The sequence below is a fragment of the Sciurus vulgaris genome, assembly GCF_902686455.1.
Source record: "Sciurus vulgaris genome assembly, chromosome: 2".
NCBI lineage: Eukaryota > Metazoa > Chordata > Mammalia > Rodentia > Sciuridae > Sciurus > Sciurus vulgaris.
In genome coordinates, this window is record NC_136462.1 from 124,259,835 (window position 1) to 124,283,814 (window position 23,980).

The window sequence follows — 23,980 nt, forward strand, 5'->3', positions numbered from 1 at the left end:
CATCTTTATTGTCCATGTTATTTGTAGGAAGCAGACTACCCTTCCTTGTCTTTTTTCCCTGTTTTTAAGTAAACTTTATATCAAGACATCATATACAGAAAAGTTCACAAGTGAGAGTTGCTTCATGAATTGTCACAAAGCAAACACACCATGTAACCAGTGCTTGCTTAGGTGCCAGCTGCCAGCTGCCCTTTCCCATGTGTCTTCCAGGGACCACTGTGCTGCTCCCAGTTTTAGATAAGTCAGTTTTTACAATATATGCCCTTTTGGGTCCCCTATTTATATTTTGACTTATGTATTTTATGCCGACTACACTAAAATTTATTTGGATCGCATGATATTTTAAAAAATACTCATTTTTGCTTAAAGTCATGGCTTTAAAATATGTGTTTATAATTCTTAAAAATATGCATTTGGTTCTTTTTTAAACAAAAGACAGATTAGTAAAAACAGGAAGCCAAGGATTCCTACTGTGTCTTTTCTATTTTTTTTTCTTTTTTCTTTTTTTTTTTTTTTTTGGCAACAAGAATTCAACCACTGAGCCACATCCCTAGCCCATTTCATTTTTTTTGCCTTAAGACAGAGTCTTGCTAAGTTGATTAGGGTTTTGCTAAATTACTAAGGCTGGCTTTGAACTTGCAATCCTCCTGCCTCGGTCTCCCAAGCTGCTAGGATTACAAGTGTGCGCCACTGTGCCCAGCCCTAGTATCTTTTAAAGTGACCACCTGGTCGTCTTCTGAGGAGAGATTCAGTGGGGACATTATCTTTGGTTTGATCATTCTCTAGAATTATGAGAATGGTGAATACAAACTCCCAGGAGGGTGATTCATTAGAACACTATTTTATTGTAGTTTCCAAATGGAAGATTTGGCCTGCTCTTAAAAAAGCAAGTTTTGTTTTATGTAGGAGTAACTGCCTCAGGATTCCCCTTTGACTTTGGACGTAACCCCTACAAAGGAAAACGCCCTTTGAAGGACATAATTGGATCATACAAAAATCGTCACAGCAGTGGTGACCCTTCCAGCGAGGGGATGTCAGGTGGTGGCATAAGCAAGCCAGCCTCCGAGTTGCAGCTGCAGGTTCAGAGCCAGCAGGAGGAGCTGGAGCGACTGAGGAAGGACCTGTCCAGTCAGAAGGTAACTGACCTTCAGACTTCTGTCTTACCCCACTTGTGCAGGTCGAGACCAAGGAGGAAAGCCTGGTTCACGGTCCATCTCCCAGGAGGTGCCTCTCCCCTAGAGCTTCATGTTGCAGTGGCACCATGCTGGGCCCTACCACTCTGCCCAGTCTTTGAATTTCCAGGGAGAGAGAAGGTCCCTTAAAAGAGGTCACAGGACAGTGCTGTCAGCACTTTCACCCAGTTCTGCCCCTGAGGCTGACTCCCTAAATATGGCTTCAGCCCAGAGTTCTTTAACAATTTAAAGAGTTTCCATGTCCTGTTGAACAGCATAGTTTCTTTATGAGCTGATCAAACCTAATTAAACTTAACTGCTCAGCAGTTCAGTGAATCTCAGAGCAGAGTCTCTAATACTGATGAATATTTGCCAGGAACCAATGCTAATTACAGTATGCACTCCATTATTTCCTGTTTCCTATTATTGTTCTCTACAGTCAGTCTTCATGAAGTAAATATTTTTTTCCTCTCTATTTTTGAGATCTTTCAAGAGGAAGTTCAGTATTAAAATGTTTCCAGTAAAGTTTTTGCATTTCCTCAAGTTCCAGTGATTGCTCCCTATAGCCTTGTCATGATTTCTGCTTTTCCTCCCTGCCTTGGCTCTCCCTGCCCTTCACCTGATCTTCCTCTTGGCTCCCAGGAGCTGGTTCGGCTGCTCCAGCAGACAGTCCGGTCATCCCAATATGACAAGTATTTCACAAGCAGTCGACTCTGTGAGGGGGTCCCTGGGGATTTGCTGGAACTTCTCCATCAAAAGGACGACCAGATTCTGGGGCTCAGCAGCCAGCTGGAGAGGTTCACCCTGGAGAAGGAGAGTCTCCAGCAGGAAGTGAGAACACTGAAAAGCAAGGTGGGCGAGCTCAACGAGCAGCTGGGGATGCTGATGGAGACCATCCAGGCCAAGGACGAGGTCATCATCAAGCTCAGCGAGTCTGAGGGCAGCGTGACTTCTCCCTCTTCTGGGCCTGGCTCCCCCTTGACCGCCCCAGTCAGCAGGGACCAGCTGGAACTGGACAGGCTGAAAGTAAGCGCAGCGTCTGATTCCTGTGACAGAGATCCAGAAACCAGTGAGCTCCGTCACATCCCACAGGCACTGGCCTCTGTCAGATAATTTGTTGAGACAACTGAGCAACTGTGCCCTTTTTTGGGAGGGGGGACAAGTGTAACAGAACTTCTGGTTAAGTAATAGTCATTTTTTAAAAAATTATTATTATTATTATTATTATTATTTACAGTGCTGAGGATGGAACCCAGTGCCTCCTACATTCTAGACAAGTGCTGTACCACTGACCTACATCCCCAGCTATAGTTAAATAACTCTTGACATTCTAAGGAGCATCTCTCTTTTTTTTTTTTCCCATTTTTTTTTATTAAAAATCATAAATTTACATAGGGCAATGTTGTTTGATTCATTGTTATTTTTTTCCCTTCCCCCCACCCCCCACCCCTCTTTTCCCTCTATACAGTCCTTCCTTCCTCCATTCTTACCACCCTCCTTATTCCTAACCGTAAACCTAACCCTAACCCTAACGCTAACTCCTCCTACCCCCCATTATATGTCCTCATCAGCTTATCAGCGAGATCATTTGTCCTTTAGTTTTTTGAGATTGGCTTATCTCACTTAGCATGATATTCTCCAGTTTCATCCATTTGCCTGCAAATGCCACAATTTTATCATTCTTCATGGCGGAGTAATATTCCATTGTATATATATGCCACAGTTTCTTTTTTTTTTTTTTTTTATTTATTTATTGTAAACGAATGGAATACATGTTGTTTCTCTGTTTGTACATGGCATAAAGGCATACCATTTGTGTAATCATAAATTTACATAGAGTAATGTTGTTTGATTCATTCTGTTATTTTTTCCCTTCCCCCCACCCCTCCCACCCCTCTTTTCCCTCTAAACAGAGCTTCCTTCCTCCATACTTGCCCCCCTCCCTAACCCTAACTCTAACCCTAACACTAACCCTTCCCTCCCCCCATTATGTGTCATCATCCACTAATTAGCGATATCATTCTTCCTTTGGCTTTTTGAGATTGGCTTATCTCTCTTAGCATGATATTCTCCAATTTCATCCATTTGCCTGCAAATGACATAATTTTATCATTCTTTATGGCTGAGTAATATTCCATTGTATATATATATACCACAGCTTCTTTATCCACTCATCAATTGAAGGGCATCTAGGTTGGTTCCACAGTCTGGCTATTGTGAATTGAGCAGCTATGAACATTGATGTGGCTGTATCTCTGTAGTATGCTGATTTTAAGTCCTTTGGGTATAGGCCAAGGAGTGGGATAGCTGGGTCAAATGGAGGGTCCATTCCAAGTTTTCTAAGGAATCTCCACACTGCTTTCCAGAGTGGCTGCACTAATTTGCAGTCCCACCAGCAATGTATGAGTGTACCTTTCTCCCCACATCCTCGCCAACACCTGTTGTTGCTTGTATTCTTGATAATCGCCATTCTAATTGGGGTGAGATGGAATCTTAGTGTAGTTTTGATTTGCATTTCTCTTATTACTAGAGATGTTGAGCATTTTTCCATATGTTTGTTGATTGCTTGTAGATCTTCTTCTGTGAAGTGTCTATTCATTTCCTTAGCCCATTTGTCGACTGGATTATTTGAATTCTTGGAGTAGAGTTTTTTGAGTTCTTTATAGATTCTGGAGATTAGTGCTCTATCTGAAGTATGATTGGCAAAGATATTCTCCCACTCTGTAATGCCACAGTTTCTTTATCCAATTCATCAACTGAAGGGCATCTAGATTGGTTCCACAATCTGGCTATGGTGAATTGAGCAGCTATGAACATTGATGTGGCTGTATCTCTGTAGTATGCTGATTTTAAGTCCTTTGGGTATAGGCCAAGGAGTGGGAGAGCTGGCTCAAATGGTGGTTCCATTCCAAGCTTTCTGAGGAATCTCCATACTGCTTTCCAGAGTGGCTGCACTAATTTGCAACCCCATCAGCAATGTATGAGTGTACTTTTCCCCCACATCCTCGCCAACACCTGTTGTTGCTTGTGTTCTTGATAATCGCCATTCTAATTGGGTGAGATGAAATCTTAGGGTAGTTTGATTTGCATTTCTCTTATTACTAGAGATGTTGAACATTTTTTCATATATCTGTTGATTGCTTGTACATCTTCTGTGAAGTGTCTGTTCATTTCCTTAGCCCATTTGTTGATTGAATTATTTGTATTCTTGGTGTAGAGTTTTTTAAGTTCTTTATAGATTCTGGAAATTAGCGCTCTATCTGAAGTATGAGTGGCAAAGATATTCTCCCACTCTGTAGGCTCTCTCTTCACATTACTGATAGTTTCCTTTGCTGAGAGAAAGCTTTTTAGTTTGAATCTATCCTACTTGTTGATTCTTGCTTTTATTTCTTGGGCTATGGGAGTCCTGTTAAGGAAGTCTGATCCTAAGCCAACAAGTTGAAGATTTGGACCTACTTTTTCTTCTATAAGATGCAGGGTCTCTGGTGTGATTCCAAGGTCCTTGATCCACTGTGAGTTGAGTTTTGTGCAGGGTGAGAGATAGGGGTTTAATTTCATTCTGTTGCATATGGTTTTCCAGTTTTCCCAGCACCATTTGTTGAAGAGGCTATCTTTTCTCCATTGCATATTTTTGGCACCTTTGTCTAGTATGAGAAAATTGTATTTATTTGGGTTTGTGTCCATGTCCTCTATTCTGTACCATTGATCTACCTGTCTATTTTGGTACCAATACCATGCCGTTTTTGTTACTATTGCTTTGTAATAGAGTTGAAGATCTGGTATTGCTTTGCTCCTTCTACTGCTTTGCTCTTTCTACTGAGGATTGCTTTAGTTATTCTGGGTTTCTTATTCTTCCAGATGAATTTCATAATTGCTTGCTCTATTTCTGTAAGGTACATCATTGGGATTTTAATTGGAATTGCATTGAATCTGTATAGCACTTTTGGTAGTATGGCCATTTTGACAATATTAATTCTTCCTATCCATGAACATGGGAGATCTTTCCATCTTCTAAGGTTTTCTTTAATTTCTTTCTTTAGTGTTCTGTAGTTCTCATTGAGGAGGTCTTTCACCTCTTTTGTGAGATTGATTCCCAAGTATTTTATTTTTTTCGACACTATTGTGAATGGGGTAGTTTTCCTAATTTCTCTTTCTGAAGATGAATCACTTATGTATAAAAATGCATTGGATTTATGAGCATTGATCTTGTAACCTGCTACTTTACTGAATTCACTTATGAGTTCTAAGAGTTTTCTGGTGGAATTTCCAGGTTCCTCTAAATATATAATCATGTCATCAGCGAACAGGGATACTTTGAGTTCTTCTTTTCCAATTTGTATCCCTTTAATTTCTTTGGTTTGTCTAATTGCTCTGGCTAGAGTCTCAAGAATGATGTTGAATAGAAGTGGTGAAAGAGGGCATCCCTGCCTTGTTCCAGTTTTTAGGGGGAATGCTTTCAGTTTTTCACCAATTAGAATGATATTGGCCATGGGCTTAGCATAGATAACCTTCACAATGTTAAGGAATGTTCCCACTACCCCAATTTTTTCTAGTGTTTTGAGCATGAAGGGGTGCTGTATTTTATCGAATGCTTTTCTGCATCTATTGAAATAATCATGTGTTTCTTAACTTTTAGTCTGTTGATATGGTGAATGACATTGTTTGATTTCCGGATGTTGAACCAACCTTGCATCCCTGGGATAAAACTCACTTGATCGTGGTGCACTATCTTTTTAATATATTTTGTATGCGATTTGCTAAAATTTTGTTGAGAATTTTTGCGTCAATGTTCATTAAGGATATTGGTCTGAAATTTTCTTTCCTTGAGTGTCTCTGTCTGGTTTAGGTATCAGAGTGATATTGGCTTCATAGAATGAGTTTGGGAGGGTTCCCTCCTCTTCTATTTCATGGAATACTTTGAGGAGTATTGGAATGAGCTCTTCTTTAAAGGTTTTGTAGAAGTCGGCTGAGAATCCATCTGGTCCCGGACTATTCTTTGTTGGTAGGCTTTTGATGACCTCTTATTTCATTGCTTGAAATTGATTTATTTAAGTTGTGTATGTCCTCCTCATTCAGTCTAGGTAATTCATATGTCTCTAGAAATTTGTTGATGTCTTCGAGGTTTTCTGTTTTGTTGGAATATAGATATTCAAAATACTTTCTAATTATGTTTTGTATTTTACTCGTGTCTGTTGTGATATTTCCTTGTTCATTCCGAATTTTAGTAATTTGAGTTTTCTCCCTCTTTCTCTTTGTTAGTGTGGCTAAGTGTTTATCAATTTTGTTTATTTTTTCAAAGAATGAACTCTTTATTTTGTTAATTTTTCCGATTTTTTTTTTTTTGTTTGTTTCAATTTCGTTGATTTCGGCTCTGATTTTAACTATTTCCTGTTTTCTACTACTTTTGTTGTTGGTCTGCTCTTCTTTTTCTAGGGCTTTGAGCTGTAGTGTTAAGTCGTTTATTTGTTGATTTCTACTTCTTTTGTTGAATGCGCCCCATGAAATAAATCTTCCTCTAAGTACTGCTTTCATAGTGTCCCAGAGATTTTGATATGATGTCTTTGTTCTCGTTTACTTCTAAGAATTTTTAAATTTCCCTCCTGATGTCTTCTGTTATCCATTCATCGTATAATAGTGTATTATTTAATCTCCAAGTATTGGAGAAGTTTCTGTTTTTTATTCTGTCATTTATTTCTAATTTCAATCCATTATGATCTGATAGAGTACAAGGTAGTATCTCTATCTTCTTGTATTTGCTAACAGTAGCTTTGTGGCATAAAACATGGTCTATTTTAGAGAAGGAGCCATGTGCTGCTGAGAAGAAAGTGTATTCGTTCTTTGTTGGATGGTATATTCTATATAAGTCGGTTAAGTCTAAATTGTTGATTGTGTTATTGAGATCTATGATTTCTTTATTCAATTTTTGTTTGGACGATCTATCCAGTGGTGAGAGAGGTGTGTTAAAATTGCTTAGTATTATTGTGTTGTGGTCTATTTGATTTCTGGAATTGAGAAGTATTTGTTTGACGTACATGGATGAGCCAATGTTCGGGGCATAGATATTTATGATTGTTACGTCTTGCTGATTTATGCTTCCTTTAAGCAGTATATAATGTCCTTCTTTATCCCTTCTGACTAGTTTTGGCTTGAAGTCCACATTATCTGAAGTGAGGATGGATACTCCAGCTTTTTTGCTGTGTCCGTGTGCATGGTATGTTTTTTCCCATCCTTTCACCTTTAGTCTGTGGATGTCTTTTTCTATGAGATGAGTCTCTTGCAGGCTCATTGTTGGGTCTTTCTTTTTAATCCATTCTGCCAGTCTATGTCTTTTGATTGATGAGTTCAGGCCATTAACATTCAGGGTTATGATTGTGATATGATTTGTATTCCCAGTCATTTGACTCATTTTTGTTTTTTGACATGATTTGGTTTCTCCTTTATTTGGCTATTCCTTTAGGCTAGTTCCTCCTGTTGCTGATTTGCATCGTTGTTTTTCATCTCTTCTTCATGGAATATTTTGCTGAGAATGTTCTGTAATGCCGGCTTTCTTTTTGTAAATTCCTTTAGCTTTTGTTTATCATGGAAGGATCTTATCTCATCGTCAAATCTGAAAGTAAGTTTTGCTGGGTATAAGATTCTTGGTTGACATCCGTTTTCTTTCAAGGCTTGGTAAACGTTGTTCCAGGCCCTTCTAGCTTTTAGGGTCTGGATTCAAAAATCTGCTGATATTCTTATTGGTTTCCCCCTGAATGTAATCTGATTCTTTTCTCTCATGGCCTTTAAAATTCTCTCTTTATTTTGTATGTTAGGTATTTTCATTATAATGTGCCTTGGTGTGGGTCTGTTGTAATTTTGTATATTTGGAGTCCTATAAGCCTCTTGTACTTGGTTTTCCATTTCATTCTTCAGATTTGGGAAATTTTCTGATATTATTTTATTGAATAGATTGTTCATTCCTTTGGTTTGTTTCTCTAAGCCTTCCTCAATCCCAATAATTCTTAAATTTGGCCTCTTCATGATATCCCATAATTCTTGTAGATTCTGTTCATGATTTCTTACCTTCTTTTCTGTTTGGTCAACTTTGTTTTCAAGATTAAATATTTTGTCTTCAATATCTGAGGTTCTATCTTCCAGGTGTTCTATCCTATTGGTTATGCTTTCTATGGAGTTTTTAACTTGGTTTATTGTTCCTTCATTTCAAGGATTTCTGTTTGGTTTTTTTTCAGTATCTCTAACTCTTTATTGAAATGATCTTTTGCTTCCTGTATTTGCTCTTTTAACTGTTGATTGGTACGATCATTTAATGCCTGCATTTGCTCTTTCATCTCCTCGTTTGCTTCCCTGATTGTTTTAATTATGTACATTCTGAACTCCCTTTCTGACATTTCTTCTGCTGTGCTGTCATTGGGTTTTATTGATATAGTATCTAGGTTTGTTTGGGACATTTTCTTCCCTTGTTTTCTCATATTGGTCAATGTCAGTGGGACTCTGTGATATTGCAGATTTCCTCTGTTGGCTTATAGTGTCCCTGTAGATTTCCAGTGTATCATCTCCCAGCCTTCAGTAGCCTGAAGTCTTGGAGTAAGTTGATAATGCAGGTGCTTCCGAAGAACGCTGCCCCTAGCCCGCTACTGGTTCCAGGGAGAGAGACCTGGAGAGGTCTCTGGCTGCTACCCTGGTCCCAGAGGCTGCTTGTGGGTCGGAGTTCTCCGCTGGCTTGGGGACTTGTGGCTGGCTCTGTGTAGAAAGGCTCTCACTGGGCAGTCTGCTCCGAGAAGCCAGCCTAGAAAGGCGCTTCCCGCCGGAGGGAGCCGGGCTGCTTGGGCGTCTAAGGAGCATCTGTGATAAATGAAACTTTTGGTCCAACACTGTTGCCATTGCTTGGAGCAGTTTCAGGTAGCTAGAACTTCCCTTTCTATTTATACCACCCACAGGACTTCATTATTCCACAGAACCTATGGAGGCCATCACCTGCCCCTTCTGGGTACATGAATACACCTACAAACTTAATTTGTCAACCCACCACAGGACATAACACAGGCCTTGGCAGGAGCATTGTTCCCAATAACTAGTGTAGGACCAATTGGGGAGGTGGACCTGCGCCAGGCAGGCCTGGGAAGTGGCCTGTTAGGCTCTGCCCAAGCTAGGAGGGTCCTGACACTTAGAAGGGAGGACAACATCTCTCTCTGGGCTAGCTCTGGTGTGGGAATCTGTTTCCTGAACCACAGTGACTCTCCAAGTCACACCTGGGGTGGTGGCCAGCAGATGAGGGAGGAGAAGCCCCTAGCTCTTATGGGACACAAGGGCAATTCTGCTCCTTACGCCTGCAGAGAAACTGTTGTCAGAGGAGAGAACTGAATGGCCCTACACCACTGTCAGGCCATAGAAAGTGTCACCAAATCTTGCTGCCACCAGTTCAATTCTTAAGACCTCTGTTGGAAAGGTTTCAGTTGGACAAGTGTCCCGTAGGACAGGGGAGAGCCCAGGTAACCCCAGTGGACCCCAGGTAAGTCTGTAGCTACCAATTCCACCTGGCCCCAAAGTGTCCCTCACTCTCTTCTTGCAAATAATTTGGCTCCAAGGATGCATGCCCTCACAAATGGAGTTTACCCTTGAAGGGCAAAGGTTTGCTGCTATCAAAGTTATTACTGGGCATACACTTCAAGCCTTGACATTTCTTTCATATGCTGGCAACAAATTGAATGAGTGAATGATGAGCAGGCCAGGGACCTTGAAGACAGTTTCAAAATGGAGTTTAAAAACCCTGGAATAACAGCAGCATTTTTGGAATGGGTAGATGGTCTCCCACAGTGACCACATCTCAGTGACACCATCCCCTGGATATTGGAGGCCATGAAGATTTGTTAGTAAAACAACGAAAACAATAGATTATTGTTAGTAAAACAGTACAACAACAAAAACCCAGTATAATTTCTTTATACTTAAATATACTAGAAAAATAACCTCTATAAAACAGAGGCCTTGGTTAGTGTTACCAATAGAAGTCAGTTTTGTTTACATACACAGCTTTGACTATCCCTGACCCTAATAGACATCCAGTCAGTAATATACTTGGCTAATATCAGTTGAAATTTACATTTTGCAAGCTTGTCTGTTTTTGTGGTTTGTGGAGACTAATGCTAGAGCGTTGAGTTTCCAGGCTGTGATGGCCATGCTGGAGTGGAGAAGTGTGTGGGGCAAGTGTTCACAGGGAGCCAAGCCAGGCATGTGATACATGTGCCACATGATTGCTGTGACTCTGCATGGCTCCCTTTGGAGACCACTGACAGGGTTTTATCGGAGTGGACTTTCCCCTTCCCTTTCCTTGTAGCATAATGCCTGGGATGGTTTTGAATCAGTTGTGAAATCTTTTTCCCCAACTTGGCCTGTGGCCTGTGGCTCAAAAATTCCACAACAGTGAGATTAAGTGGGGACAGTTTATTAAGAGGCAGGATTCCAGGTGGGAGAGTGTCACCAGCCTGGGTCAGGACCTCATGTTTCCTGACAGAGCTCTACCTGGGTCCTGTTAGTGCCAGTGCCAGGAGTATCTGTCCCCTCTGCCATGTAGAAGATGTTCACACCTAATCCACCTCTGCCCTGCAGTGGCCCTGCAAGAACTGAAAGGGCTTGAGAGCGGAGGAGGGAGAGCTCAGGGTGTGTGTTTCAGCGTGTGTTTTGTCCTTGTCTGGAAGTTCTGGGTTGTGTGGTTGAAGAGGATGTGTTGTTTTTTACTTTGACCCAAAATTTAAAGCGTCTAGATGGGGAAAAAAATATGTGGATATAATTTGCATAGCTATTCTGTATTTTTACGTATAAACAAACATAAATGTTTGAAATGTGTTTTTATATTTTTTATTTTTAAGATGTATTTGTATATCTTTTTATTATTGCTTACTAGTCATTTTTCTTATTCTGTTATTAGTGGATATGGCCTGTAAAGATTTCTGTCTTTTTGGAACTTACTTTTTCTTTTCTTTTCTTTTTTCTTTTCCTCATGCATTCTAGGCAAGTACTCCACCACTGAGCTACATCCCCAGTCCTTACTAACTTTTATGTGGACTGACACATGATTACATTTTGTTTCTATAGTATTTTGAGGTAGGGGCAAAATATTGGTCCTGGGATTTTACCACCCTAGTGATTTAAGTACTTTGTCTATTCCACGTTTCCTTTCAGCCTTTTTCCATGTACATGTCATTCTCCTGTTTTTGAAGTAGGTAAACTGTAGAATTTCATTCAATAGCACCTGGGTTGCTGTCACTAACAGTCTGGCATGGTCCATCCTCTGGCTGTGCCACATTCCCTTCATCTGTGTCTTCTGTGTTTTGTGAGTGTCTTCATGAACACAACTTTTCCTACTTTATACTCTGATCTGTTCGTTTAGCCAGGTGCCAGCAGCCTTTGAGCTCTGCATGTGGAACAGTCTCTGTCCTCCTAGAGCTCACAGGTTGGTTTGAAGGCACAAGGATGAAGGCAGAATCACAGCTATCATAAGCACCAGGAAAGGGGCTGCGGAGCAGTGTAATGGTGATTTAGACTGAGTGCAGGCTCTGAAGCCAGGCCTGGCTGGGTGCAAATCCAGCTTGAGCACTTAGGAGCTCTGACCATGGGCAGGTGGCCTCACATCTGCCTCGGTGTGTTCATCTGGGAACCCTGTAGGGCATTGTATAGGTTAAAGGGAGGTGGTCCACATGGGGCCCAAGCACACAGTGCCTGGATTTTAATTGTCAGATGTTATCATTGCTGTGAGCATTTTCTTCTTTCTAGAGGACTATCCTTAAAATAAATGATCTGGATTTACTTAGACTTTAATACAAAGTGTAGTTTAGGAATGATAGTAGAGTGAAATAGACATTATTGCCTCATGTACATGTATGGCTTCATGACCGATGTGATCCTACGATATGTATAATCAGAAAAATGAGAGATTATACTCCATTTATTTATGTTCTATCAAAATGAATAAATGTATTCTTCTGTCAAAAATAAAATAAAAACTACAGAAAACTTAAAAAAAAAAAGACATAGATGTGACACAATAATGACTTGCTCTTACTGTCCCATCTGGTGTCATTGGTCTCTGCCCATCATTGCTGAGTATATTCTTCAGTTGCTCTCCAGTCCACCTGCCTTTGATTGGCCTGCCTTGTGGTAATGTGTTTGTTCACTGCTCAGATGTTAGGAGAGAGGAGGACACCATGATTCAGGTCAGAAAACAAAATCAGTGGAACTCCTTTTGGGTTTGACATTTGGTGTTTTAAGGACTTGTCTTGCTGAGGCTGATCAGGTGTGATGCATATCAAAGTGCAGGTGGGAGTTGGGGCTGAGCACATAGGTGGGGAACCCACCAGGCCAAGCCCTCAGAAGCCTTTTTCCCTGCCAGATGCTTCCTGGATGGGTGCCTCAGTTCTGTACCTAGGAGACAGAAATGACGAGAAAGGCTCCCTGAGTTGTGAATGAGATCAAGAACGGCACATGCCTCATGTGGCACCTGTAACCTACACCAGACACTCCATAAATGTCTGAAATTGAAGGGGCCATTGAAACTTTTTCAGTTCTTCTGCATTTTATGGGAAAAATTGCTTACCCTCAGGGGTTTTCAAGTTTGGAGAGTGGGGCATGTCTGTGGACGCATCCCTGGAGAATGGCAGCCATCTCCTTCCTGTGATAACACAAGGATCAGTATCTTCCTTGACCACTCTGGCCTGCCCTTGGAGCTGCCCTGAACAGACTCTCTTCTGTGACTGAGGGATCAGAGATTCCTCAGGAACCTCATGCACCAGCCTGTCTGGTTATAAAAGAGAAATAATTACAAACAGCATGGGGCAGGGGACACACTTATAAAAGACTGAATTTATAAGGAGCATTTAGAAATCACTGCCTTAAAGGTAGTTCTAATTAGTCTCTTTGTTTAGAAACTTCTTCAATTCACTGTTTGTTTTTATTATTATAATGGTCTAAAAAGTTCCATGATGTTTGTTTTAACGGCATTTTACATGAAAATTCTTCTTGCCTTTTTTGCTTGTTTTTGACCTTGGCAGAACTTGTCATTGGCTTGTCACATTCGCTCTCTTTTTTTCTAAGATATTTTTAGTTGTAGATGGACTTAACTTTATTTGTTTTTATGTGGTGCTGAGGATCAGACACAGTGCCTCACATGTGCTAGGCAAGTGCCCCACCACAGAGCTACAACCCCAGCCCCATTGTTACCTTCTCTTGAGGACATAAAGTAAATATGGCAAAAATTAACAGTCAGTGAATTAGGTGAATGGCATTCTGGCATTCTTGGGTTTTGTTTGGTTTGGTTGTTTGCTTTGCAGTGCTGGGGACCGAACTGGGCCTTGTGCATGCTAGGCCAGTGCTCTGCCACAGTCCTACTCCTCTCGTACTTTTCTTTCATCTTTTCCATAAGTTTGAAATTTTTCAAAAAATGGAAGAGCCCATTTAAGTGACTTATCCATCGTAGGTTGTAGATATTCATTATTTACTGTAATAAATTTCAGTTAAGGGTTTTTGTACATTTTTGTCATCTTTTATTTTTTTTTTTAAACAAACTTGATAAAATGAGAACCTACAGAGAATCTGTTTAATTTCTCTAGTTTAAAAGAACGTAAGGTTTTGCTTGTTTTATACCACCTCAGTGAATATGAATAGATGAAATAGTTGCATAGACTTAGGATAAGTCTTATTTACCTCTCCTGTCATCAGTTGAGAAAAATCACCACCATTCAGTCACTATTTTTTCCATCTCCTTCATGACAGCAGCAGTGCCTGCCTTCCTTCTACTGCCACACGTGGCCAAAAAGATCAGTCAGAAAGTTAGTTCCCATTAATAGCTTCCAGTACATTATAACTTGTCCTAACTTAGCAGAACTGTTTGGTGAGGCAGCAAGATGCTAATCACATAGGTTAATTAGTTAACATTCAAGCAGTGTGAATTGATGGTCTTTGTTTTTTGCCCCAACAGGATAATCTTCAGGGGTACAAAACCCAAAATAAATTTCTAAATAAAGAAATTTTGGAACTCTCAGCTCTACGAAGAAATGCAGAAAGGAGAGAGAGAGATCTCATGGCAAAGGTGGGTCTGCATGAGCATATTCTATTACCTGGTAGGAGGGAAAGTTAGGAAACCATTTTTAAATGGGTGTACTTTAAAACCAGTTTAGCTGCCATGCTTGAAGAAATGTGACCACTGGTATCAAAATGTATTTAAAGTATATATTGTCATAGAGCAATGTACTTTGTCTTTGATGAAGGCAAAGAGAAATTCCCTTAGATGTGGCTCTCATTCACATGTACGCAATCTTAATGGTGTTTTGGTGGGGGTGGGTGTTAAATAAAATCATTAAGATTAATTGAATTTTGATTTATGCTATTTAGTTCCATATCTATAAATCAGGGTGGTGAGGATAATAACTCCACTATAAATCCACCAACTCTCCACTTAAGACGTAATTATGACTAGAAAGGGCTTTTCCAAGTGTAAAGGGACCACAGACATTCTAGCTGTCATCCAGTAAGTTATAATTAACTAACACTTGTCCACAGATGTTATATCTTATGTACATTTTTTTTTTTTTTTTTTTTGCGGTACTGGGGATTTGAACCCAGGGCCTTGTGCTTGTGAGGCAAGCACTCAACCAACTGAGCTATATCCCCAGCCCTCTTATGTACATTTTTGAGCAGTTGTCAAAACATCTTCTCAGGCCTTATTCCTGCATGTTTTTCAGGGTGTGTTTGATTTGTCTGATCAGGTGGCAGTTGGGAGCTGGACATGGGTCACAATGTCCTAAGAAAGTTTCTATGGCATGGGGTGGCCACTCATGGCCAATGTGCATAGTGGCACCAATTTGATCTCAGTAATTAGCAAGTGGCCTGGTTTCTGCTGAGAGCCCTGTGCAGGGGGCAGTGAGGCATGTATTGGCATCTAGACCTTTGATTGTCAGAACCCTTCTGTGCCATACCCCTAGAAGGAAGAAGAGGGCCACAGTTGATCTTTTTTTTTTTTTTTTTTTTTAAACCTTTTTAGTTGTAGATGGATATCTCTACTTTATTTAGTTTATTTTTATGTGATGCTGAGGATCAAACCCAGTGCCTCACACATGAAAGGCAAGCACTCTTCCACTGAACTACAACCCAACGCCCACAGTAGTAGGTCTTTTAAACATGTTAGATGGCCTGTGACATACATTAATTTCTTCTTTGTTATAGTATGTCTCTGGCTTACTTCCTAATAGTTTGAGCTGGTCATTATTGATTACTTGAGGTAACTAAGGATTGCTTTTTCCATATCTTTGTCTGGATAGAGGTAACCCCCACATTCTCTGCAGTATTCTAGCCTGGAAGCCAAGCTCTGCCAGATAGAAAGTAAATACTTGATATTGCTTCAAGAAATGAAAACACCAGTTTGCTCAGAAGAACAGGGGCCTGCCCGGGATGTCATAGCCCAGTTGCTGGAGGATGCTCTGCAGGTTGAGAGTCAAGAGCAGCCAGAGCAAGCATTCATTAAGCCTCATCTTGTCAGGTAAAGGTGCTAGAGACTGTTATGGGTAATGCACCCCGCTTCTGAAGTGTCCTTTTTCAGCAATAACCATTCACAGAGAACTTGACACAACTCTCTCTCATTTGGTACTCATGACAAGTGCTGTTGGGTCAGAGCAGTAATCAAGTGATAGATCTGGGAATCAGCCCAGGTCTCTTGACTGCAAGATTTTCTTCTTGTGAACCATGTCAAAGTCACACTCACTTTGGGAGGGGCCAGGTGTCTGTTAGGAACCCTCTCCTGAAACATTTGTACCCATGGGCAATTTAAGAGCAGAGAGGGCCTGTTAGGGTACGGGTAGGGGACAGCTAGACTTTGTAAGGGAAAACTTTTTTTTAAGTTGTAGATGGACACAATACCTTTATTTTGTTTAGTTATTTTTATGTGGTGCTGGGGATCGAATCCAAAGCCTCACATGTGCTAGGCAAGTGCTCCGCCACTGAGCTTCCCCAACCCAGGAAAAGGTTTTGGTCCAGGATCCACCAAATTAAGGATCTGAAACAAGTCATGAACTCACTTACACCCAAGATGCACTTAGACACACACACACACACACACACACACACACACACACACACACATACACACATAATTTTGCACATTCTTTTTGGAAATCACAGAATCTGGAAGTTCATGATGGATCTTGGATTAAGAACCCATATAACCAATCTTCTGAAAAATGGAGCTCATTAAATGTTCAAGCTCAGAGAAATCTGCAGATTCACTTGGTCCACCCTCCTCTCCTGTTGTCACCCTCTGCCACTCAGGGGCAGCAGTGTGTTGAGCCACACTTACCATAGTCTCCTCGCTGCTTCTCTCTTCTCCCAGCTTAGCCCCAGGTGAAGTCTTGCTTCCATTTGGCATAATATTTTCCTTCTCTGTGCTTATAGCACCTGCCAGCATTGTTTGGTCTGCTCAGATGACAGAAACATACTATCAGAATGTGACCAACACCATTGTTGCAAAACACTTGTTTTGAGATTGAGGCTCAAGAGCACTACCTATGCGCTGTGTGCTGCTGCTTCCGTGAGAGTGATTAACCTCTGCAAGCTTCCATGCTATTCTGAAGGAGTGAGGTACTCTTATGTTAGGTAGCTGCTAAGCATGTTTTTCACTTGCTTCAGAGAACTTCATTGGATACGTGGACCACAGTGCTTTATTATTCTTCTCATGGAGGACATTCAGGATCTTTGCATTTTTCTTTATTATGAACAATGATGCAGTAACTATTAAGGTTCATGTTCCCATGTGCACAGGCAACAGAGTTACTCCAGGTATAGAACAGAAGAGAGATTCCCAACATGTGGGGAATGTACATCTTTAGTTCTGCTCAGTTTCCAAAGTACTTACATTAGTTTCACACTCAGTGCATGAAAAGCCTATTAGTTTTCTGTTGCCTTTCTAACAAATCATTGCAAACTTTAACAACACAGATTCATTATCTTGTAGTTCTATAGGTCAGAAGCCCAACATGAGTCTTTGATTAAAATCAAAGTTCGATCAAGGGCTACATTCCTTTCTGGGTGTTCTAGGGAACAGTTCATTTCCTTGCTCACTCAAGATGTTGCTTGAACACAGTTCCGTGAAACTGCAAGACTCGTCCCTGTTACCTTTCCAGCTGTCAGCTATGGCAGTTCTCAGCTTCTAGAAGCCACCTGCATTCCTTGGCCCACGGCCCTTCTTCCATCTTCAAAGGCAGCAGCCCTTCACACCAGACATCTCTCCTGCTTCTAAGTCCTCACATTTCTCTGATGGACTATTCTGACTTTCTTCTCCATTTTGAAGGGCTTATGTGAATCAGGTTCCCTTGCATAACTCAGGTAATCTCCTTATCTTAAATTCTGTTATCTTAATTCTATCAACAACATTCCCTTTGCATGTCAGAGGTTCTCATTTTGGGGGGCCATTATTCAGCTTACCAGAGCCTTAATTCCTATTCATCCCTGTCATCTTAACAAATATTTCCAGCCTTGTTTTTTTCATGTGTTAAAATGAAGTCTTCTGGCTGGGTGCAAAGTTGTGCACCTATAGTCCCAGGAGGCTGAGCATGAGAACAGCTTGAGCACGGGAGTTTGAAGTCATACTGGGCAACTCAATAAGATTCTGTCTCAAAAGGGAAAAAAAAAATTAAATGATGACTTTGTTATTCTTTTGAATATGTATGACATATACACACAAATTGATGTCACCATGTTTATCAGTCTTGTTTTTGTGGTACTGCCTATATTCTGTGCTTTTCACATTCAGGGTTTTAAAGTATCTGGAATTGATTTTTTTTTCCCTATGTAACAAAGAAGAAATCTGATTTAATTTTTTCCATATAGACAGCCTGTTGTCCTAGCCTTATTTATCAACATGCTTATTATTTGCTCACTGGTTTGAAATGCCTGGTCCCGTATCAAAGTCCTATGTTATATGGATTGGTTTCTAGGTTCTCTATTCTCTTTCATTGGCCTTTTGGCAGGACCATATCACTTTCATTTCCCCCCCTTTTTTTTCAACAGCGAATATGATATTTATGGGTTCAGGACTGTCCCTGATGATGATGAGGAAGAGAAGTTGGTGGCCAAGGTCCGAGCATTGGACCTGAAGACTCTCTACCTCACAGAAAACCAGGAGGTTTCCACTGGGGTCAAGTGGGAAAACTATTTTGCAAGCACAATGAACAGAGAGATGATGTGTTCTCCAGAATTAAAAAACCTGATCCGTGCAGGCATTCCCCACGAGCACCGTTCCAAGGTGTGGAAGTGGTGTGTGGACCTTCACACAAGGAAGTTCAAGGACAGTGCAGAGCCAGGCTACTTCCAGACCTTGCTTCAAAAAGCACTGGAGAAACAGAACCCAGCCTCCAAGCAGATAGAGCTGGACCTGCTGCGAACTCTGCCCAACAACAAACATTACTCCTGCCCCACCTCCGAAGGCATACAGAAGCTGCGGAACGTCCTGCTTGCCTTCTCCTGGCGGAATCCAGATATTGGCTACTGCCAAGGTCTAAATAGGTGAGTGTCAGCCAGAGAAAGTTCCTGTTTGCCGTTTAGAGAACTTCTTGGCACCAGGCACTGCCTGGAAGCTCCCTACTTCCTGGTTGGCCAAGAAAAGCCAGTATTTTAAGGGGAAAAGATAATTGCAGCAAGCTAGTTTTATGATACAATATCCCTAGTTCTTCGAATAACTGAGGGAAATAAACATACTTCCAGAAAGAATGTAAAAGTTGGCTCCTGGGCATGGTGGAGGATGCCTGTAGTTTCAACCACTAAGGAGGCCGAGGCAGGAGAATCACAAGTTTGAGGCCAGATTTAGCAACTTAACAAGACCTTGTCTCAGAATAAAAAGGTCTGGGGATGTAGCCTAGTGGTTGAGTGCCCTGGATTCAATCTCAGTACTGAAAAAAATAAAAGAAAAAAAGTTGGAGCTAGGGATGTAGCCCAGTGGTAGAGGCCATGCTTAGTCTACAGGAGGCCCAGGTTCAGTCCTCAGCACTGAAAGGTGGGTGGGGGAGAACATGAAAGTCAAATGCACTTGAAACAGCCTGGAATCTCATTTTTTTCTTCCTTGTTGGTGTTGGTCTCTTCACACTTGGAGTTTTGATCATAAGAGTTTGATTTCATTGATTGATAATGCGCGGAGTAAAAACTCATGGTCACTCTTATTTATACAGGATCCTTGTGAATTAAGATATTGCTCCAGATTGTTCAGCAGATTGAAATTCAGCTCACGAAGGACCTAGACTTGCTTTCTTTTAGTCTAGAATCTCTACAGGTCTTGCTTACTTCCCTGCTTTCATAAATGGAGGATATGGAAAACCTTTTGCCTTGTCTTAGTGATCCACTCCTCTTCCCAAGCTGTGCTGGGATAGGACAAGGCCTTGAGAGATACAGAGGTCTGCTCTCCACAAAGCTCCTCCTAGCTTTGAAGGTTGGGTGCTTGGGACTGCTTCTTACTGTGCTTCTGACCTCACCTGACTGATACCCTTTCTGCTGCTTCTGCTTCCTGCTGTCATTGCAGTTGTGTTTATATTCCTGTCTGGGTAGTGATAGAACTAACCAAGCTCCTTGGGAAGATAAAGTAAGATTGAAGGTGCTCTCTGTGCGTACTTGAGGAATTTTTCTGTAAGCCAAGTGCATGAGCTTGAGTGTTGAATGCCAGCATTTACTCTGGCTTCAGAGACCTTTTGACTCCTGATGCTTGCTGACCTCCGGTTGGGGCTGGGGATGTACCTCAGTGGTAGAGCCCATGTTTAGTATGCCTGAGGCTCAGGTTCAGTCCTTACCACCAAACAAACGAACGAAAAACATGAAAACCAAATTCACTTGAAACAGCTTGGGGTCTTGTTCTTCCTTCTTGGTCTCTTCACACTTGCGTTTTGATCAGAAGAATTCAATTTCATTAGTTGATAATGCATGGAGTGAATACTCTTGATCCCTCATTTATATAGACTGTGGGAGAATATTGCAGAAAAGCTTTTTAAATTGGACCCCTACTTGGTGAAGACCTAAATGAAGCCCAGTACTAATAAAACAATCTTGTTTTACCTAAAACCACAATGCACATTGTTTACTTAATACTCAGTCTAAAACTTCCTGGAAGCCAAAAGCCTCTGAAACCAAGGAATCCCAGTGAGGGCTTACGTATGCCTGATATCTAGCATTGTTATTGACTTTTCTATATATAAGTGGTGCTTCCAGGTAATCAAAGCCTTCTCTGTGCACCTCCCCGTTAGAACCTCTGAATTTAACCTCTGTTTCTTTGGGGTTTTATCTTCAAAATGCTTGATATGTGTTATGCCTTCTGAGTACTGACCTTCAGTAGGAAAACTTTAGTTTCTTCTAGATAATTCAAACCTATCATCTTTAGCATCAGTTGATTTGAATGTTCTGATTTCAGACTCTTTACCCCCTGTGCTGGCATCCTTGCATCCTCAGATCCTGTGGGTTTGGTTTCTGTGCTTTTGCGAACTATTTTTATCTTCCTCTGTCTCCCAGTTGTCACCTTTCCTCTCTCCATCTCCTTCATGAGAAAGGGAGGCATCCCCCTCCTCATCTAGCCCAGGTCTTTATTTTTTCTTTTAATTTGAGGTGATTTTATTTTAATTTCATCTAAGGGGAAAAGGAACAACAATTGGGGACGGGGTGGTACTAGGAATTGAACCAGAGGAACTTAACCACTGAACCACATTCCCAGCCTTTTGTTTTTATTTTTTATTTTGAGGCAGGTTCTCACTAAGTTGCTTAGGGCCTCACTTAAGTTGTTGAGACTGGCTTTGAACTTGAAATCCTCCTGCCTTAGCCTTCCAGGTTGCTGGGATTACAGGTGTGCGTCTCCACACTCTGCAGGATAAAAACAAATTTTGAGAAAGGGCTTCAGGGTTTTTCCTGTGAGTGATGCACATCTGCCATAGGCAGAGATTCTTGGATTTCATCTAAGTAGAGAGGGGCTTTTCTCTTGCCTCTGCCCCAAATGCCCACCTGGAGCCAGACCTACAATTACCAGAAAGTGATAAGGTATAAACAGCTCAATCCAGGTTTCCATTTTGAAAAACAGAAGTTGGCACATATCGTGTCCTCTCCCACCCATCTGCAGCCTTGATTGCAGTTCCCTTAGAATCCCCCTCACTGGGGTTCCTTTGTCTGCCCCCTTATTCCTCCAGAGTGGAAGCAAGATGAGTGGAATCAGGAAAGTTTTTAAAGCGTTGCGTACTCTTTGCTACTTACATTCAGATCTTTTTTAAATTGCATAAAAGGATTACTTGGAACTTCTTGGACAATAGACTCAAAGAATTAGCTGTGTTAGCAAAATATTTTCTTACAATGAAAATATTTATTTCCTTGGGCTAGTCAGTTATTAGGAAACAGTTTCACCTTTGAACAAAAACTAAATGAAAGGATGAGGGGAACATAGCCTTGCCTCTCAAATCTTAGGAACTGCCTCGCATCTCAGGAACACTTACTTATTGTTCTTTTATTGCAGAACTAGAAATAGTTGTAGCCATGAGAGGCAAATGACTTCAGCAGACATCTCTGTGAAGACTGTGGCGCAGGGCCTGGCACTGATCTCACTCCCTGTTTGCTTGTAGGTTGGTGGCAGTGGCCCTCCTGTACCTGGAACAAGAAGATGCTTTCTGGTGTCTGGTTACGATTGTTGAAGTTTTCATGCCTCGAGACTATTACACAAAGACTCTGTTAGGATCCCAGGTACTTTTAAAAATACTGTGCTTCAGCCACCAACTTGTAGAATTATAGCTGACTGGAGTTAAACACCCAAGGGGGGGGAGCTTTGCATACATGACCTCAGCGACTGATCCCTGAAGATGGCAGGTCACATCTCAGAGCCTGGACTGAGTGATTGTGAGTGGGGCTGGGCTGGCTCATTCAGCTCACTGGAAGTTGACAGAGAAATAGAGTCGTCCTGCAGGCCTGATGTGCTCTCTCCCCTAGGCACAGGTATACCCAGCAAGCCAAGTCATGATCAGGTGCTGGAGGATCAGTGTGTTAGCTTAGTCCTCTGAGATGCAGGTGCCGAGGCAGGATTAGACATGCAGAAGCTTCTGTGGGGCAAGACCTGTGAAGGACCAGGAGTGGTGCGAAGGAAAGCTGGGAGAACCTCCCACCCAGGAGAAGGAAGGAGGATCAGGAGGAAGAGTCTCAGATGACATTGTGATCCTATACCAGTAGGGAAGCTCAAGCCAACCTGCCGTGCTCACCTGCTGGCTTCTGGAAATGAGTGTAGCAATGGCAGCAGCAGGGACCAGCACATTTCAGGCCCTCACACCTGCATTCTGACATCAGGGGCCAGGCTAGGGTGTCATGGGCCTGTCTCTACCTGGGCAATGTCCTACGTTGTGGCTCAGGAAAGCTCTTCCCCCGCCCTTCACTCGTGGCTCACCTTTAGCTCATGTCTCTTGACCACAGCTGCATCCATGTCTGTACCTGCTTTGTTTCGTGCTCCTCCCAAGTGTGTGCCCAGCCCGGCCTGCCTGCTCATGGAGGCTCTCCTCACCCTTCTCTAGGATGTTGCAGGGCTGGCCCCACAGGCAGGCAAGAGGCGCTGGTGGGAAACCAGAGGGTGGCAGGAGGGCCGTGGAAGGGATTTCTCCTCCATGTCATGAGGACTGCCTCTCTGTGTAGCTTTTTCTCCTCTGGCCCCAGCTCCATCTGGTGGGTCCCTGATCCCTTTATTGCTCTAGCCCGAGGATGTTCCTGCTCTTGCTGACCTCTGGGCTGCTTCACTGTTAGCCACTTAGCCTCAGCTTTTCTGTGACTGATGTGACCAGCTCCTGGGATAAAATTCTCCCTGTTACAAATACTTAGATTTTTATTTTCCCGGTTGGACCCTGATAGAGTTTTGCTTTATATTTGTGTTTTTACCTTTGGAGGGAGATCTTCAATACTGCCTCTAGTTACTACCTGACCTACCCATCTTTCTAGTTCCCCAAACCAGAAATGAGTCATCCTGCTCCCTGTAACCCTTTGGTCACCATTTCTATTCCCGCCTCCTGCCTGGCAGCTCACGTTTGTCCCCCTTTCTTCCCCCTCTCCACTGGCAGGTTGCATCCTCTCTCCTACATCCTGCAATTGCCTCCTTTCCCTCCTGCCTTTATGCCTTTAGCTTTTCCCACAGATTGAGTTTCATCTTTCCCCGCTTGGGGCCCTCGTCCTCTCAGGGTCCAGCCCAGATTCCTTTGTAAAACCAGGACCCTCCTTCCATGCTCCAGCCCCCACCTGCCCACTGAGCTGCTGGAGGCCGTGTGCCCTGTAATGATAGGACACTTGCTCTGTGGTCTGGCCCTGCCCTCTGTGTGCTTTTTATACATGATTCCTCTTCCTAGAACACTGCTCTTTGCTCACTCCCTTGAAAGCTCCTGCTGAGCCCCAGCACACACACCATCTCCTCCCCAACGCTGCCCTGCTTTCCTGCTTTCCTAAGGCTGCCATCAGAGCCTCACTTTGGTTCCCACTTTCCTGGCTTAGCTATGACAGCTGGTATCTAACTGGATTGTCCTTGCTTACCTGATGGTCTTCCAGCTAGTCAGGGCACCTTCAGAGCCATGGTCTGTCATTTAAGGATGCCCAGTATCCCACAGAATAAATGTCTGAACTTTACAGGGGCTACTATTTGACCAGGTGCAATTTGACTGGCATTTTGTGAGCCCCGGTCCTGTACCAGTAGTTATACTTCAGGTCCCACCAGGCAGAGCCTCATTATTCTCATTTGACTCAGGGGAAACAGGATCAAAGATACTGAGCAACTTTCCCAAGGTACTGTTGTA

The 23,980-nt window shown here is 42.1% G+C and overlaps 1 protein-coding gene across 1 annotated transcript in view; it reads left to right on the plus strand.

Annotated features, from left to right (window-relative positions):
- TBC1D2B (TBC1 domain family member 2B) overlaps nucleotides 1–23,980 on the plus strand; it is an 85,455-nt gene that overhangs the window by 43,797 nt on the left and 17,678 nt on the right. Inside the window, 6 exon segments of the mRNA XM_079129372.1 lie at nucleotides 907–1,136; nucleotides 1,815–2,198; nucleotides 14,140–14,250; nucleotides 15,503–15,696; nucleotides 18,219–18,713; nucleotides 21,788–21,905. Of these exon segments, the coding sequence (XP_078985498.1) occupies nucleotides 907–1,136; nucleotides 1,815–2,198; nucleotides 14,140–14,250; nucleotides 15,503–15,696; nucleotides 18,219–18,713; nucleotides 21,788–21,905 (1,532 nt within the window).